The sequence below is a fragment of the Mus caroli genome, unplaced genomic scaffold (assembly GCF_978045245.1).
Source record: "Mus caroli unplaced genomic scaffold, Mus_caroli_1 scaffold_14, whole genome shotgun sequence".
In the NCBI taxonomy this organism is placed as follows: Eukaryota; Metazoa; Chordata; class Mammalia; order Rodentia; family Muridae; genus Mus; species Mus caroli.
Genome location: NW_028227269.1, coordinates 51,135,509 through 51,153,511, shown reverse-complemented (window position 1 = coordinate 51,153,511; position 18,003 = coordinate 51,135,509). Strand labels below are relative to the sequence as shown.

At 43.8% G+C, this 18,003-nt stretch overlaps 1 protein-coding gene across 16 annotated transcripts in view; it reads right to left on the bottom strand.

The window, feature by feature from the left end:
* Akap6 (A-kinase anchoring protein 6) overlaps window positions 1-18,003 on the bottom strand; it is a 435,939-nt gene that overhangs the window by 228,302 nt on the left and 189,634 nt on the right. For all 16 annotated transcript variants that reach the window (XM_085830363.1, XM_029484603.2, XM_021179349.3 and 13 more), the window contains one exon: window positions 13,191-14,945. In XM_085830363.1, coding sequence (XP_085686489.1) covers window positions 13,191-14,945 — 1,755 coding nt within the window. The remainder of the gene's footprint in view (window positions 1-13,190; window positions 14,946-18,003) is intronic.

Here is an 18,003-nt window from a genome sequence, read left to right as displayed (position 1 = left end):
GGTTGGCCAGGTGTTGGACCACATGTCATGTGTTCAAGAGTTTGGACTGCATCCCAAGGGCCGTAAGTGGTTACTAGATCTCTGAAGCAGGAGAAAGAGAGAATTGTATTGATGTCTTAAAAGACTCACTTTGGCTGCTGTGTGGGCAACAAGTTGCAAGGTCAAGAAGAGAGAAGCCAGTCTAAAGGCTGCTACGAAGACCTTGGTTAGGCTAGAATAGGGAAGGTTCTAGCTTGCTTTCTGTTGCTGTGATAAAAACACTGACTAGACACTAACTTGGGTACAAAGAGCTTATCTGGCTTACAAGTTACAGTGTATCACTGAAGGAATCCAAAGCAGGAACTACAGCTGAGACAATGAATGCTGCTTACAGGCTTGCTCCTTCTGGCTTGACAAGTTATTCCTCTTATATGGCCCAGGCCCATCTGCTCAGGGATAGAACACCCACAATGAATTGAATCTTCCTATATTAATTAGCATGTAACAAATGCCCCACAGATATGGCCATAGGACAGCATTATGTCGACTCTTCAATGGAAAGTCCTTCTTCCCAGATGACCCTAGGATGGGTCAACTTGACTAAAACTAACCAGCAAAGTGAACATGGACAGATATGCCAGTTTACAGAGAGTGCTGGAGGGGAGAATGGACAATTGGTAACAACTAATGATAGAGATGTCAGAGTCCAAAACAACTGCCGACGTCCTAATTTGGTTGGAGGTATCTGTCCCCAACAGAAGGAAGAGGAGGTTCTGAAGGGGTTCATAGGAAGACTGGGAACATGTCAGCTATAATAACTTCGATTTCTGAAATCACACATTTATAATGTCTAGGAAGGAAACTAGTTTGTGAGCTTGGAAATCTTCAGCAAGATCTAGTCAGTGACAGCAGCATGCCAGCGGTGCCGGGGCATGGGGCATAGAAAAGCTGACCCAGGAGAAGGGTGTCAACAGCAGACCCACAAACCATCCAGATCTTAAACATAAAGGCTGGGCAGCTATGCCGCACCACACATGGCTTAGCAGAGGGCTGGCTTGTCCCTTTGAGATACGTTTTTACAATGCAACACTCTAGGAGGTGATGCTCTAATAGGAAGAGAGACAGGTTCTGGCTGTCAAACGAGTGGCATCCATTCCTCACTGTGGTCTGTACCATCGTGCTTGGAGTTTGACAAGGTGATCCTTGTCTTCCACACACTCAATGTTTTGTGATTTATTCATGCTTTCTGTCCTTTAAGATCCACCTAAAATGTTCCTCTCCCAAGAATCATCCCAATTTATATACTTTTCCACTATCTTTTCTTAATCTTTCCATCTTGATCCATCAGGATTTTTTTTGTTGTTGTTTTCGAAACAGGGTTTCTCTGTATAGCCCTGACTGTCCTGGACTCACTCTGTAGATCAGGCTGGCCTCGAACTCAGAAATCCGCCTGCCTCTGCCTCCCAAGTGCTGGGATTAAAGGCGTGTGCCACCACACCTGGCACATCAGGATTTTGATGAAGAATTCTAAATCTATTTATTGGAGGCCATTCCCCTTTCTATATATAATATGGTATAATCACCTTCCTTCTGGTTAAATTTACTGAGGGAATTATTTACAAGTATGTAATTATAAATATGTTATAAATATTCATACTTACAAATAAATAAGTACATATTATTTATAAGGTGGCTGTGTGGCAATATCATAAACTAGAATGATGTTTATATTTGTCTGAACACATAGTCATCGCATAAATTTGTCTACATAAACTTCCTAAGATGACAGAGAAATGCATTAACTAAAATTATTGGACCAATTAGGAGAAAATCGACTCTAATACAATGTAAACACCATCTATCGTGGCAGGAGGCCCAGAGTCTCACAAAGAAGAGGTGCAGGAAACTGGGATAGCCATGATAGGTCCCAAGACATGGGAATGGTAGATTTGAACAATGTGGCAGGGGATCCTGCAGAAAGTTGACTTCAAAGTGACTTAGGAAACTAAAGGGTTAAAGAGAATACAAGGTAAGTGGGTACTAAGCAGTTCTTGGGGCTCTATAGAAACTTAAACACATTTAACTGTCACAGCCTTTAGCCACGCATCTATCTTGCCTGTGCTTTTCTAAGATAGTGTCTTGATGTGTCCAGGATTGTTTTGAACTCCCTGTGTCCAGGCTGGTCTTGATTTCATGACCCTTTTGCCTCCTTCTGTCTTATGCTGGGATTAGTAGTATATTTTGCAGGGGATGTGACTGGAGTACCAAAATGTCAAGTTATTTACTCAAAATAATATACATGGTGAGTTTAACACTAGAGGCAATGATGGTGTTTGGCTTAGAAGACATTATGGCTCCAGAGCCCACCTTATCAGCTGTCATGTTTTGCAACCATACAGCACCAGGGAATCTTTTTAGTCACTAACACATTGCTCAGAAATCTCTTCCTACCAAGAGTGATGTTTCCTTTGCTACAAAGTCCTATCTACTACGCTTCTAAAGGTTCTTCTTTTTTATGTCTTAAGCAAGACTATTTTAGGAGTTCTTGATCCTCTTATATCCCAGTAGGATGGGTCAGCAAAAGATCAGGGCACAATATGACTTTTTATGGATTCTACACCTGCTTAAGCACCCCTTGGTCTCTTAAACACAATGGCATCCACCAAATAACAAAACCCTTGAGATGGAGTGACGATAGGACCAGAAAAATAGCTTTACTTTGTAAATATAAATTTTAAATTAAGTATTAGTTTTGTAAATATGGACACAAATCTTCTCTATACTACAGAAATTAAGGAAATCATAGCATAGAGTTTCACCAACTCTGCCACATTTAGTTTGGAGGGCAGGAAGGAGGAAAAGATAAAGTACTAACTTGCTAACTGTAACGTACGCCTTTGTCTCCGTCTCTGCTCTATCTTCTGTCTTCCAAATACACACACATGGGAGGGGGAAATGACAGATTATCACCTATAAGTGATACTTTGCCAATATGATTTTCTTAAAACATTCAAGAAAGAAGAAAGCACAATTACTTCCTTTATCCGAGTTAAAGCATGAGGGTCAGTGGAAAGCAGACAAGAAGCCGCTCGCTTCTTGGGAAGTGAGCCAGCACCTTCATTCTTCAGCTTGAAGGACAGAAAGCACGTGGTCCCGACTTACTGGCAGCATCCTTTCGTGAGAACACTTTTTATTCACAAAGCAAGTCAGCCCAGGCTGCTTTGTACAGTAAGACCCTCTGGCTCACACACAGGCTTGGGAATGGTTCTTCCCTACCTTGTCTGAACAGAGGACAAGCAACAGTACTGACAGACATCACAGAGGCAAGTCTGCCAAGATGAATGTTTCCAGTATGTGACATTTACCTGACCTCATTTGACACAAATTCATACTAGCCCATGCCTAATTCTTCCTGTCTGTCACCTTTGGTCACCCTCTAGGCATCTTATAAACTCTAGCAAGGCCCCACTCTTCCAAGATATCTGCTTCTTCCATCTTACAATGCTGAGACTGCATCAGGAATAGTTTCCCACGTCCAAGCTTGTTGACATCCAGCCTCATTTTCACGTGCCGTTAAGATTCTCTAAGAGAAGCTCATCCAGAGCCCCATGTTGGAGTAAAACACACCAAAGAATGCTTTGCACAGAAGCAAAGGTTCTTATTGCAGCTTTGTTCAATAGAATTGATGCCAACTCTCCAGATTCATTGGAGAGATCATAATAACATTAAGATTAGCATTCATGTAGTCTTCGTTCTCTGGGATTTCATAAAATAGTCAGTGCAATGGTGTGATAAAATATATCACATCTCAAAACTACAAAGTGCACCTAAGCACAGTGGCTCTCACCACTCAAGCGGCCAAGCCAGGAGGCTCACCCCAAGCCTGAGTCTGCACTACAGAGGATGTATGTTCCAGACCAGCCTGAGGCTCACCCCAAGCCTGAGTCTGCACTACAGAGGATGTTCCAGACCAGCCTGGGCTACAAAGTTAGACTTCATCTCAAGAAATAAAATCAAACTAAAATCATAGAACCTTGATTGTAAACTTGAAGAGACTTAAGTGTTCGTAATTAATAAGTGGGGTTGTGAATAAAACTCAGTTGCCCACTGTGAATCACTGGTCAGAGTCGTAGCTTTTCTATCTTTCTTCATTAACAAAGTGGTATTATCTACATATTTTATCAATCGAATGTGATAAAGTATGAAAGGAATGGCTATTTAGTATCATTCCTGAAATTCTACAAGTAAGCAACAGAGGATATTTTTTTTTCAGATTTGTGATTGCCTCCTTCTAAAATACCACACAGTAATGAAAAGTTGTTGTTTCATGTTTAAAGGAGAAGAGAATAATTCACTGGGGTCCTAAGTATTGCTTTAATTGTATTTTTAAAACGTGGGTCAGCAGGAAAACTCAATGGATAAAAGCTGCCACGCAAGCCTGATGACCTGGATTGGATCCCTAGGACCATGTCAACAGCTGGAGATGATGCTACGAGGCCAGCAACCCCAGTGCTCCTATGAGCTGGTAGGAGGGGACTGGATAGTCACTCACAGCCTGGAGCTCACAAGGCAGAAAACCCTCCTTCTCTTCCCCACTCTCTCATCCCCCTCTCTTCTCATCTTCCCCTATATCCTTATCTCTTTCCTTCTTGCCCTCCTTCTCTCAAAATTTAAAATTGTCTTTAAAATGTAAACCTGAATGTCAATGGCATCTTGCTGCTGTAGTCATACTGATACCTGGGTTTCTTCCCTAGTCATGGTGCTTCCATACCAAGAAAGAATATACACCACACACACACACACACACACACACACACACACACACACACACACCACACCACACAGATACACACACACCACACAGATACACACACACCACACAGATACACACACACACACACACACACCATACCACACACCACACACACACACACCACACACCACACACACACACACACACCACACACCACACCACACCACACAAACCACACACACACACCACATACCACACACACACCACACCACACAAACCACACACACACACACCACATACCACACACACACCACACCACACACACCACACACACACACCACACCACACAGATACACACACACCACACCACACACCACACAGATACACACACACACCATACCACACACCACACACACACACACACCACACACCACACCACACCACATACCACACACACACCACACCACACACACCACACACACCACACACACACACACCACACCACACCACACACACACACACACACACCCTACAAATTTTTGAGATTCTCATTTTCACGTTTATATTTGTGAACAGAACTTTTTTTTTTCCAAGAGAACCAGATGCAGTGCCTAGCATAGCCTCACGGTGGTGGTAAATCATCACTAATATTCTGTCAAGGCCCATCGCAAGCTTTGCAGAAACCACAGAAGGCACTGCAGCATTCCTCCTGGGAAAACAAGAAGGGATTTGTTTCGAAGCTGTGGTTCTTCTCAACCAACCTTGAACAATGACCTTGGCACGCTCAACAAATCTCTCAGCAGGGTTAATGCAAGGCTGCGTTTCTCTCCTGGCGTTGCCACAACACATTTCTCTGAAGCCTTATTGTTATCCCTAAAGAGAATTTTGTGGGCTTATCTTTAAAACCATTGTGTTGATTTAGAATTCTCAACTTGGATTACGGCCATAGTGTTGGCATTTAAGATAACATTTACTGCATAACCTAACTTGATGTGGTCCCTGAGAACCATTTATTAAATCTTTACTTCTCCTAGCCCCCAATTTTCAACTTGAAATCTACAAATTAGCTTTTTCTCTGCTTCGTTTGTTTGTTTTGTTTTGTTTTGTTGTTTTTTCGAGACAGGGTTTCTCTGTGTAGCCCTGGTGGTCCTGGAACTCACTCTGTAGACCAGGCTGGCCTCGAACTCAGAAATCTGCCTGCCTCTGCCTCCGGAGTGCTGGGATTAAAGGCGTGTGGCACCACCCCCGGTCATTTTCTTATTTTAAGACAGACCCAAAAACATAACAAATCATCTTTATGGATCCACAGTTATGTAGTAACATAAACAGCCTACTGCAAAACCCTTCAAAATTGGCCCTAAAGGATTACTGTGCAATTTAACTGAACATTGTGACTGCTTGAATAACTTTAACAATTGTTATTAGTGTGTGCATATGTATGTGCCATACCACGTGCAGAGCAGTTAGGGGACAGTTTGTGGGGCTGATTCTCTCCATTCTCCTTTAATGGGTCCCAGGGATCAAACTCAGATCTCCAGGCTTGCATGCCAGCGCCTTCACGCACAGAGCCATCCTGCCAGACCTCCTGGAAGAGTTTGTAAAGCAATAGGTCCTGATTTAATTGCTCTGGGGTAAAGTTTGAGATTGGGGTGTTTGGGATGACCTCCAGCAGTTGTAATGAGCAGCCACAGCTGAAAATCACCATGGCTTAGAGGCATGTCCCCAAACGAGGGTCAGATTAATGTATAGAAGCTACCAATCCTATATGCTTAAAGACCTTAAGTAGTTGTTTCCCATCAAAGATGGCAGCTTAGTGACTTGAAGCCAAATCTTTGCCATGAATGTGTTTATTGGGTCTATTTAAAAACGGCTCAGATTAAAATTTTAAAACTGGGAGATGTCACATAAAATGTAGGTTTCCTACTTAAAAAAAAAATCTCTTGCCGCACAAAGTCACATTCCCACACAAATGGCATCTGCAGCTGAGAGGTGTTGTCCTTTAGACACTTTGTGTAGGCTCCAGTTGAATCGACCCGCTGTCCCTCATTTATGCATCCTATATGACTCATTTACACCATCCACCTGGTCCCTCAAATCATTGGTTTATGACCCTAGTCTAGAAGAAGCTTACACTTAACAAAACCTCCAGTCATTCATTCATGTATTCATACATTTATTAAACAGATTCATTTCGTAGCTTTGCTGTGCAGATATTTGGCATTAGATTCCCTCTCTGGCCCCTTTCCTTCTAACTTCACAGTCCCCTCCTTTCACCAAGCTGTTCTAAGCAGCAGCTACAGCAAGACATAGCTGTAGCAATAACACGCTGGTTCATTTCTGAAGCTCCCTGGTGACCCAGACCAGTGGCATGTGAACAGAAGAAATGTGTCAAACATTCACGTCCACAGAAGAAAGCTGGCTACCTTTCTCTTTTTCTTTCTCGGGAGCTGGAATGAAGACAAGGTCCAGAAGAGTAAAGAGGCAGGGATGAGAAAAAAGATGGAAGGAGAGAAGACGCGGAGGTGGGAGTGGGGTGGGGGTGGGGCTGTGGTCGGAAGGGCAGTTCTCAGGTTCTCCCTAACAGGACAGTGGGGTTGCTTCATCCTTTGCATGGGGAATGGCCCCCATAGACTCACATACTTGAACATGTGCTCCCTAGCTATTTGCTGCTGTGGTCAGTCATGGAACATTTAGGAGGTGGACCCTTGCTGCAGGAAATGAGTTTCTGGGGCTGGCTCCGAGGTTGACATAGTTTTCCACATCCAGCTTCTAGTCTGGCCTCTGCTTCCAGTTCTGCTGAGAAGTGAAGAGGCCCAGCCATGTGACCCTGTCATGAAGTTGCCTGTGGTCACGCCTTCCCTGTCATGATAACTGTGTCCCTTCTAACTTCATGCCAAATGAATCCCCTCCCTTAAGCTGCTTGGTCAGGTATCTGGTCACAAAGACAATGAGAGATGCCAATTCAAGGCAGAGGAAAATCTGGATGTGTAACTCACAGTGAATTACTATACATATCACCATGCATTTTATTATATTATGACTTATTCTTGCTTTGAATAGGAGATGCAACTATGTTGCAAACAGTGGGTAGACAAAATGAACAGAACTTGGACTTGACTTGTGCTAGTGAAATAACTCAGTCACAGGAAAGACATCGTGTCATTCCATGCAGATGCTGCTGGCAGAGCCCTTAAAGTCAGAGACAAGGGGCTGAGAATGAAGGGGGCCATTTAATGGCATAGAGCAACAATTCTCAGCCTGCGCACCAGAGGTTGCCTATGGCCATTGGAACACGTAGGTATTTACATTATGATTCATAACAGTAGCAAAACTATGGTGATGAAGTAGCAACAAAAATAGTTGTATGATTGGAGGTCATCCGAAGTCGAGGAACTGCATTAAAGGGCCATAGCCTTAGGGAGGTTGAGACCCACTGGCAAGAGTTTCAGGCTTACAAGAGGAGAATATTCTCACGAGCCGTTTCACAGGAATGTGAGAACCCAACACTCCTGAACTGCACACCTCACATGGTTAACACAGCGAGTGTGAGTCTCGGTAACCACAATGAAGGAAAAACAGAAAAGGAAGAAAGTGAAGGGGACATGTGATGATTGCCACAGTCAGGGTGTGGTCACGGATGTGTAGGCACATAACCAAAATGAAGTCTGTAAGGACAGGGCCCGTCTGTACCCATTTAACTGTGGGGAAAATCATTGTTAAAACCAGTGTCACTTTAATTCATTCTCCTACTTTTACAACACACTCCACCCACACCTTCCCAGCTTCATCTCTGAGCACAATGACAGCTGCCTCTGTGCAGACATGAGGACAGTTTTATCCAACCCAGTTACAAAGAGCAAGGGATGAACTAAGTCTGTGCTGCACTGAATCCAAAATAATTTACGAGCGGTGACATCTCCAGCTGGCAGCACGTTCTCAAAAGCGGTGTATATATGTCTCTGAGAACGAAGTACAGCAACAGCTGGGCCAGTTGACTGAGGACAAGATACCATAATCTGGCGTTTGAAGACATTTGCATCTCTGTGGAAAAATGGGCCTACCTGTGTCATGCATCTATCAATTTAGTGTCACTGACTCCAAGTGACTAGTGTCATCTCTCAGGACAGTGTTCTCCAGAAACCCAGAGTGTCTTCACTGAGCTCTCTGTCTCTGTCTCTGTCTCTGTCTCTGTCTCTGTCTGTCTCTGTCTCTGTCTCTCTCTCTCTCTCTCTCTCTCTCTCTCTGTCTCTCTGTCTGTCTGTCTGTCTGTCTCTCTCTCTCTCTCTCTCTCTCTCTCTCTCTCTCTCTCTCTCTCTCTCTCTCTCACACACACACACACACACACACACACACACCAGGGCTGCATTCCCTCCTAGGCACTGCTCAGCTGTTCCAAGAGTTTGGATCTACTGCTCAGTAGATCCGAGAATTTCCCACTTTAGACAAGTGGCTGTCCCCACACAGTCATTACAAAAAGTTCCCACTGTCCATTTACTAACCCAGAAGCACTTTTGTGAGTTTGGTAAATGGATTTTTATCTATTCTTATGATTACTGTCTTAATTCCTTGGCATTTTACTCTCTCTCACAGATCAAGTCCTCTCTAGAGTTAGCAGTCACATGACCTTCAGCTCATTTGATCCTCAGATTCATCATCTGCAAAATGGGACAGGTTCCCCCACCCCACCCCCAGTGGTCTGTACTGGTTTTTTTAATATGTATTTTTATTAGATATTTTCTTCATTTACATTTCAAATGCTCTCCCGAAAGTTTCCTATACCCCCACTTTACCCTGCTCCCCAACCCACCCACTCCTGCTTCCTGGCTCTGGCATTCCCCTGTACTGGGGCATATGATCTCTGCAAGACCAAGGGCATCTCCTCCCATTGATGGCCACCTAGGCCATCCTCTGTTACATATGCAACTAGAGGCACAGCTGGGGGCGGGGTATTACTGGTTAGTTCATATTTTTGATCCTCCTATAGGGTTTCCAACCCCTTTAGCTCCTTGGGTATTTTCTCTAGCTCCTTCATTAGGGACCCTGTGTGTGTTCCATCCAATGGATGGCTGTGAGCATCCACTTCTGTATTTGCCAGGCACTGGCATAGCCTCACAAGAGATAGCTATATCAGGGTCCTGTGGGACAGGTCTTCTATAGGGTTGTTATATAAATTACATGAGAGGACCTACTGCAGAATCTGGCATTTAATATATGCTACTCAGAAATGAGTTTTCCTGTTTCCTCCTCAATCAAGAGCAGAGGCCAGGAACTTGGCTCCCCCGTCAGCCAGACAGGAAGTACTTCATTCTTTGCAGGCTACATAGTTTCTGTCATAACTCTTCAAGTCTATCATTACAAAGCAGAAACATCCACAGGGGAAAAAAAGCATGACTGTGTTCCAATAATACATTACTTTACAAACAGACTAGACATGTAACTGAGTGGTGGAGTGTTAGCTTGCTATGTAAGAGGCCCTGGGTTCGACTGCTCAGCCTAGCCTAGCATGTAAGAGCTCCTGGGTTTAATTGCTCGGTAATTCTAAGAAGAAATAGAACAAAATAAAGTTAACCAACAAACAGAGCAGCACTAGGAATACACGGCTCAGGCTAGACTTGCCCTTTGTGATATAGCTCGTGCACTCATGTAAGTTATCCAGACACCATGTCACCTTTTAACCTAGGCTAAAGTCCATTTGCTTTAGGCACTCCCTTCTCTAATTCTTCTCATTACTTTTATTCCATTCCATGCGTTTCTCAGAAAAACATAAACTGCTTCAGTGACTTGATTTAATTGTTTCCTCTTAATTTTATGTTGAAAGTTCATGGGGCAGAGTCGTGGGCACTCTAACCTGAAATCCTCCATCAATTTACCTATACCATAAATTCTTGGTAAGTCATAGAGAGCTGGTAAGCCCCCCCCCAAACATCCTAGAGACGTCAAGAAATAATAATAATAACAAACAGAAAGGAGCTTCTATTTATGAAGGACGGGTTGCAACTTGACTCTTGGTTTTTAAAATATTACTTAACAAAAATGTCTGCTCTTGCTTATAAATGAATAAGAACTTCTTAAAAGACATAAGCCTGTAAGTAACAACAGTTACCTGAGGTCAGAACCCAAGATAGGGTCAAGAGGTATGAGGGAGAGCTAATGGACAATAAAGTTCCTAAACTATGTAAATATGCTGTCTACTAAAAGGATGGGTTTCCAAATGGGGTGGAGGTGGGGGCGGGGAGCCCATGAGGCCTCAACCCTACACAAAGAGCTACAGGCAACTGAGTAATACTGGCGGTGGAAGCTCCTCCGGGAGGATGAGCACACCAAGTGGTTGCCCAGTACCAGTCAGTCCTGCAAACATTGATACAAGAAACAATACATGGACTCAACCAATGGGTTATATTTAGGAATATATATGTATATATACACACACATGCGCGCATGCAAAAAAGAGGCCATTGATTCGAAGGAGAGTGGGAAGAGGTTTATGGGAGGGTTTGGAGGGAATCACAGAAAGGGAAAAGTGTAATTAAACTATAATCTCAAAAAAGAAACAAAAATGGGTTTCAAAGGAGCAAAAATAAAAGTACACTACAAAGAAATCCTTCCTATCAATAAAATCAGCATAAAGACACAAAGGTGAGTGTCAGGGGATCTGAGGATTCTTGGGAGCTGAGATGCTGGGTACCATATGCAGGTATTGTGCTGGGGAGTTCCATCACCCATCACGGTGTACTAGTCCCTCCTGTGAAGCAGCCATTAGCATGTCGCCTATCTTCTGCTTTGTGAGGTTCACAGGGACCAGAGGGAACACCAGGGAGTGACAATGGGAAAATGGCCCCGGAGCCTTTGGTGGCCGAGCAAGGCCTAGACTCCTTTGCTTGATTGCATTCACTCTTTGACACTACCCCACTTCCGGCTCTGCTTCACAGAAGCCCCTAAAATTGACTCCACACTGGTTCTCACCAAGGCCGCCATAGTTTCTCTTAGCCAGTCCGGGAGCCGTGGTGCACACTGCTCAGGTAAGGCTGGCTCTGCATTCAAGTCCTAACTTTGGACTTACAACTCTGAGAATTTGATCAAGTCAGTGGTGTTAGCTCCAGAGAAGATTTACCTGATGTCTCTCAGCCTCTGTCTCCTCATCTATATTTTTATCCCCAATTAATTAACCCCATTTGAAATTAATGCCAGGATTGTAATGAGGACCAGATACCTAAATACTTGATGTATGATGACAATTATTTGAAACATAACTATCATATATTTATGCTAATTTTATTTTTATAGACTTGACTTTTCATTTAAAAGGTTATTCTGTCCATATGTACTGTACTGTAACAGTGCCTAGCCTGATAATGTTCATCAATGAACATATAAAAGACAAGAGAAGTACCTGGGCAAACCCAGGGTTACAGTGATATTCTCTACCAAATCTTGTTTTCCTCCCCCATTAAAATTTCCCTGCAGGATAAATCTTTCTAACACTGCAACAGTAAAAATGATGAAGAATCAAGAGATACAGATTTGCATCTTAGCCTTCCAAGCAAAAGTATCATCCAGTTGATATGTCTGTCAACCTAGTCAGTTAGCTTATAAAACTAACTTAGGCTTACCAAACCTCTGTTTCTATCAGTATAGAAGAATAATTCATTTTGTAGATAACCTCCTTGCATAGTGGCAGAATAAGGCTTAAACGTGCATCTGGAAGATTTTTACACATAGTAAAGTGCTATACACATTATGCAAGGTATGGACAATTTTATTCCAAGGGAAAGAAATAATGATAAACTTATCTAGACCTATTTCCAACAGAGTTCTAGAGAAAGTCAATCTTTGTCTAGATGCCTCTTGGAGAATAAAACCATAAGCTATATTATGGAGTCCTGATGTCTGTCTTCAAAGGTTCTATCACATCCAATAATTCCTTCCAAAAGTACAGATTTACCCCAAATCAAATCTCTTCTCCCAAAATCCCCCACGTAGTGGATGTGAAAGATGGTTTAGAAATAAGCCAGAGGTCCCCAAAAGGAAGAGGAGGGGAGAAAACAGGGATGGCTAGTAAGTTGGACATGAGTGGTCTTTTCAACAGAAGGTGCTAGAGAGCGAGAGTCACTTTGGGGCTAAGGAAGGAGATTTGGAGGTGTGGAAGGTAACTGTGATGCCCCACCGGGTGTGTGCACTGGATGCGCATCCCATGTGTGTGCCATGACTGCTGTAAGCTGTTTCCCAGCAACGGCTCGTTCATCAGGTACCCTGTTCAGCTTGAGTAGGAGCAACAGAATTCTCCAGCAGTCAAGGCTCCTGGGATGGATACAATTGTTTTTCCATGTCTTCCTTTGAAGAATTTAAAGGTTAAATGAAAACTTAACATATTTGATAAAGAGTAGGAAGGAGGTGACTACTTCCCTGGAATTATTTTTAAAACCCAGACAAGAAATCACTAGGTTAAAACTAACCTTACCTCAATTCTTTCCCAGATGGCTTCATAGTTATCTTGGTGCTGAATATCTTGCATTAGTTTCTGAATTAAGGCTGATTTTGTAGCAGAATGGCTCTCATTCTTCTCAGAGGATGAAGGTCTCTCTGATTTCTCATCAATGAACTTTTTCATGCCGGACAGGGGCAGACATAAGTCCTCATCAGAAAGAATGTCACTCAGGGGCCCAGATTCAATGCTCTCCCCGAGAGATGAGGCTATGTCGCTGGATGAGCTCGGAGAGACGGTGCCTAGCCTTGTGTGTTTTTTCTTGATGTGGTACGTTGGATAGATTTCAGAGTCTGAATTCATCTCAGACAGTTCCCAGTCATCAATATCCTGGATAGTCTCTCCTCTGGGTTTCTGGGGTAGAAGCTTGGTTAGGTTCTCCAGTTTCAGAGCTAACACCTCCGTCTGTTTAAGGTGAGATGGCAGCGCTAGGTATTCATCAGAGCCGTACCAGGCCTCCACCACCTGACCGCTCTGTGTGGCGTGACATGGAGTGGGTGGGGAGCCTTTTTGGCTTTTTGAAAGAAGAGGAAGTGGGGATTTGATGTTGTCTGAGCCAAGAGAGGACTCACTGCTGTGACTACAAGGGGATGAGCTGGAGGCCTTCGACTGCGCTGGCAATTTTCCACCCCGATTTCTCTGATGGCACGTGTCACCTGAGGTTGTAGACTCAGAATCTGTTGCTGGTCCTGCCGTGGCTTTCGGAGCTCCAGGAGACACCATGGTCGGCATGGCTGAGCTCTTGGTATTCTCAGATTGCTTTCCTGAACCAGTTCCCCGTTTAGGTAGTTTGCACAGGGGCACCTCGGCCAAGGTCTTGTGAGGCTTTTTCAGTCGTGGTTTCTCTTTATGGCAGTCAGTAAGCCTTCCCAAACTGGAAGAAATTTCTTTAATGTGACTTCTGACTATGTTTTCAAGATTGCCGATCCCCACCTTGTGCAAACATTCATAGGACTGGCTGGCGGCCGAAGGGCTGCTGGGGTAGGAAGACTGCAACACTAGGCAGAGCTTCGATCTGTCAGGGGGTTCCACCAGGGACGGGGTGCTTCTGCTCAGCTCAGGCTTCAGGTCAACCACCCACCCCTTCCCATCACTGCCTCTCCGCTCGTTCTTAAGAGTTTCTTTTAGAAATAGCCCTCTTTTGGGCAATGTGGGCTGCGTGGGAGAGTCCTCATTATAATTAAAGCAATCGCGGATGGATCTCTTGGGAGTCATCATTTCAGAAGGACCAGGCTGGGATTTTTTCGCACCAAGCTGCGGAGAGGAAGTAGAGTCTTGGTTTGCTGTCTCCGGAGGGTGTTCAGCAGCGTTTGTCAGTGTGTCCCCTAAGGAAGACGTCCCCAGTGTTGAGCCCAGCTGCTCTCCAGGTTCAGGAGCGCCGTCTTCCTCATGTCCAGCTCTGTGGTCTTCTGAAAGGGTCACTTGAGATGAGTCCTCATTGGCTGCTCCACAGCTGGAAGGGACAGGCTCGGTGGCCACTGTAAGCAGCCCAACGCTTCGGATGAGCTCGGGAAATTCCTTTTCCATCTCGCTGTAACTCCAAGAGTCAAACGATTTAGTTTTGGCCTGGCTAGTGGTCATGTCGCCCAGGCCACCCAGCAGATCCTCACTTGGACTGTAGTCAGAAAGTTCAAAGGCAGTAATACCACAATCCAGAGACAAATAATTCTGAGAGCATTTGATAGTTAACTGCCCTGAGTCGTCCACTTCTGTGAGGGAGTCAAGCCGGCCCTGAAACACACAATAGTAATGGTTTCAGTGAGTGTAACACTGAGTACACGAACCTAACTGCATTCCACGTGAAATCTGAACCCATTTCAGTCGCTCTGGCCTGACCCGTGAAAAGGCACATAACCAATTACTACATCGCTTTATACACACCATCCACCTTTTAAGTATTCAAACTTTAACTTGGGCATAGCGCCTTAGAGATGGTCGAGATCAACCCCAAAATTCCGGTTCTATCTTTTCTTTTAAAACAGAGTATGTTAATAATTTCAAAAGCACTCCCAGTTTTCTTTGTCACATTGTAAGGTTTTGTTTTTACTCTTTAATTGTGTAATTGAGGCTTTTGTCTCATTACTAATTTAGTTCATATATCATATGACAAACTGGGAGATTTCTAATTGATGATGTAGGATAAAAACTGGATTCTTCTAACCAAGCTGGATGACAGCCTGGTCAAGGCCCTTGGCACATGAAGGAAAGGAGGCAAAAGTGACCTGAGTTTTCTTCGTGAAGGCACTGACTCCAGCCCCCAGCCCCAGCCCCCCCATTCCAATTGCTAGACCCACACCATCTCTTCAGCCAGGTCATCCAGAGACTGGACCTCCCCAGGACTTACATGAGATTTTATTATTCGTGTATTCATTCTGTCTCTGGAATGCTCTCTCCCTTCAGCTATTCCTTCTCCTCTTGTATCTATTTCCAACCCCAACACTCTTATTCTACAATACCCAGATGATATTGTACAAATAATTGTGGTAACTAACTTTTCCTAAAGCCTGGCTTCCTCGTCTCAAAATGGGGGAGGGGTGCCTGATTCTTACACCACGTCTCCATCTAATCCTTACCACTCTCTTCTGAGATCTGCTCGATTCTCCTCATTTAAATTACAGCAGGAGGAAGGAGATAAGTCACTGTGGCCTCGTGACTAAGGTCCAGCCCAGGCCTTGGACAAGCCCGCTGACACTCAAAGATACATCTATTGAATGAGTGAATGAATGAATGAATGAATGGTGATATCTGTAGTCTCTCTCTCTCTCTCTCTCTCTGCCTGTGTGTCATTTCCTCCTCTGAGTATGTACTTTGACTTGACACAAACGATGAGACTCACGGAGTTTCAGAGTCAAGCCCTTGCTCTAACACTAATCAGCTCTATGATTACAGGTCAGCAGCTTGATGTTGTTAACCTTTGTTTCTTCCATCTACAAACTGGAAATGATGTGCAGCGAGACAGCTCAGTGTCTAAGTATGTTTGCCACCGAGGCTGACGGTTCCAGTATGAACCCCAGAGCACACATGGAAGAAGAAAGCCAAATCCTGAAACTAGTCCTCTGATCTCCACATGCATGTTGCATGCAGCACATATGCAAACACACACACACACACACACACACACACAAACACACACACACACACACACAAGTTTAAAGGAAAAGAAGTGATAAGCCATGCCAAAAAGATGTTGAAAGGCTTGGAGGGAATAAAATACCAAGACAGAGAGTCTGGTACCTGGATACCTACTCAGTGGATGCTCACCCTTGGTGCTTGCTGCATTACCTTCCGGCAATGATGTATGCTGAGGAGGAAGGCATAAGCAGCCTCTAGCACCAATGTGCCCTGAGCAGAGAGGAAGATTAACCTCTAACCTCAGTGGAAACTGAGCCAAGTGTAGTTGTGTAACTTCAAGCCTTCATGCCTGGAAAGGTCTCATTAAATGACAAAGTCAGAACCCCAAACCATCCAGGCATGAGTGAGACAAGCTTGCAATTTTTAAGAGAATAATAGTGTGATTCCCAATCTAAAAGGAGTTTTTTTTTTTTTTTTTTTTTTTTGGTTTTTCGAGACAGGGTTTCTCTGTATAGCCCTGGCTGTCCTGGAACTCACTTTGTAGACCAGGCTGGCCTCGAACTCAGAAATCCGCCTGCCTCTGCCTCCCGAGTGCTGGGATTAAAGGCGTGCGCCACCACGCCCGGCTTTTTTTTTTTTTTTGAGGAGTTTTTTTTTAAGTGTTTGATTTAGTTGGTCATTACTTAGGAGTTTCTCTTCTATAATGATACCATTTATATAGTCATATAAAAGAGTTTAAACTGGAGTTACCCTATACAGAGAACAATGTTTCTCCCAGGAACTATAGGATGCTAAATAACAGGCCCAGTGCTAGATATGGGATGTCTCTACCCAAGCTGACGGTCAGAGGAGTCCTGGCGACCCCAACACAAGACAAATGGGAGATCTATATCTCTACCTTTCTGAGGTTCAGAGAGAGTTGCTGGAGCCAGCAGTCAGGGAAGCCTGAAGGAAAATACCATCTTAGAGAGATGACAGGAACACTGCACTCATGAGCTCAGAGCAGCTGTGGAGGCAACACAGCATCTGTGCAAGGTCAGGCACTACTCCAGCAAGGCTCACATCTAGCTGGGAAGCTATTGACAGGTGATGGTGTCCGGAAGAGAAAAAAAATCACTTTTCTTTAATGGTATGGCCCTCTGATTGAGCATGCTCAAGCAGATGGCCCCACATCCAGGAGGATTTATGCAGCACAAGTTGGACTTGGTGGATTTTTTTTAAGAGAGGACAAGAAGTTGAGGGGAGTAATGTAGGGGATGTGACTCTGGTAGGAATTAGGGGAGAAATGGGAGTTAAATGTGATCAAAATGTACTGTATGAAATTATCAAAGAATTAATAGCTAATTAAAAAGCTATTATAAATGATGGTTATATTACTAAGCCACCCCTAAGACCTTTTAAATTAGCAACTAGTAGAAATTTATAATATTTCTATTGTTCTCATCATAATTACTGTCCTACTTCCATGAGGTTTAAAAGTACTAAAGAAAGGTGTTATAATGAATTAATTTCAGAGCTCAGGAGATAACTAGATGCTGGAAGAGTCAGCTACCTGCCTTTGCACAAACAGGGAGGACCAGGAGCATATTTAGCCTTCAAACTCTTGAAAAGTGGATGTGCAATAAATGTTGGACATATTTGTTAAAACTATATGTTAGATAAATAAATGACTGCATCTCGGAGAATAAAGCACAAGTGATCTTTGTAAAACTTTTGG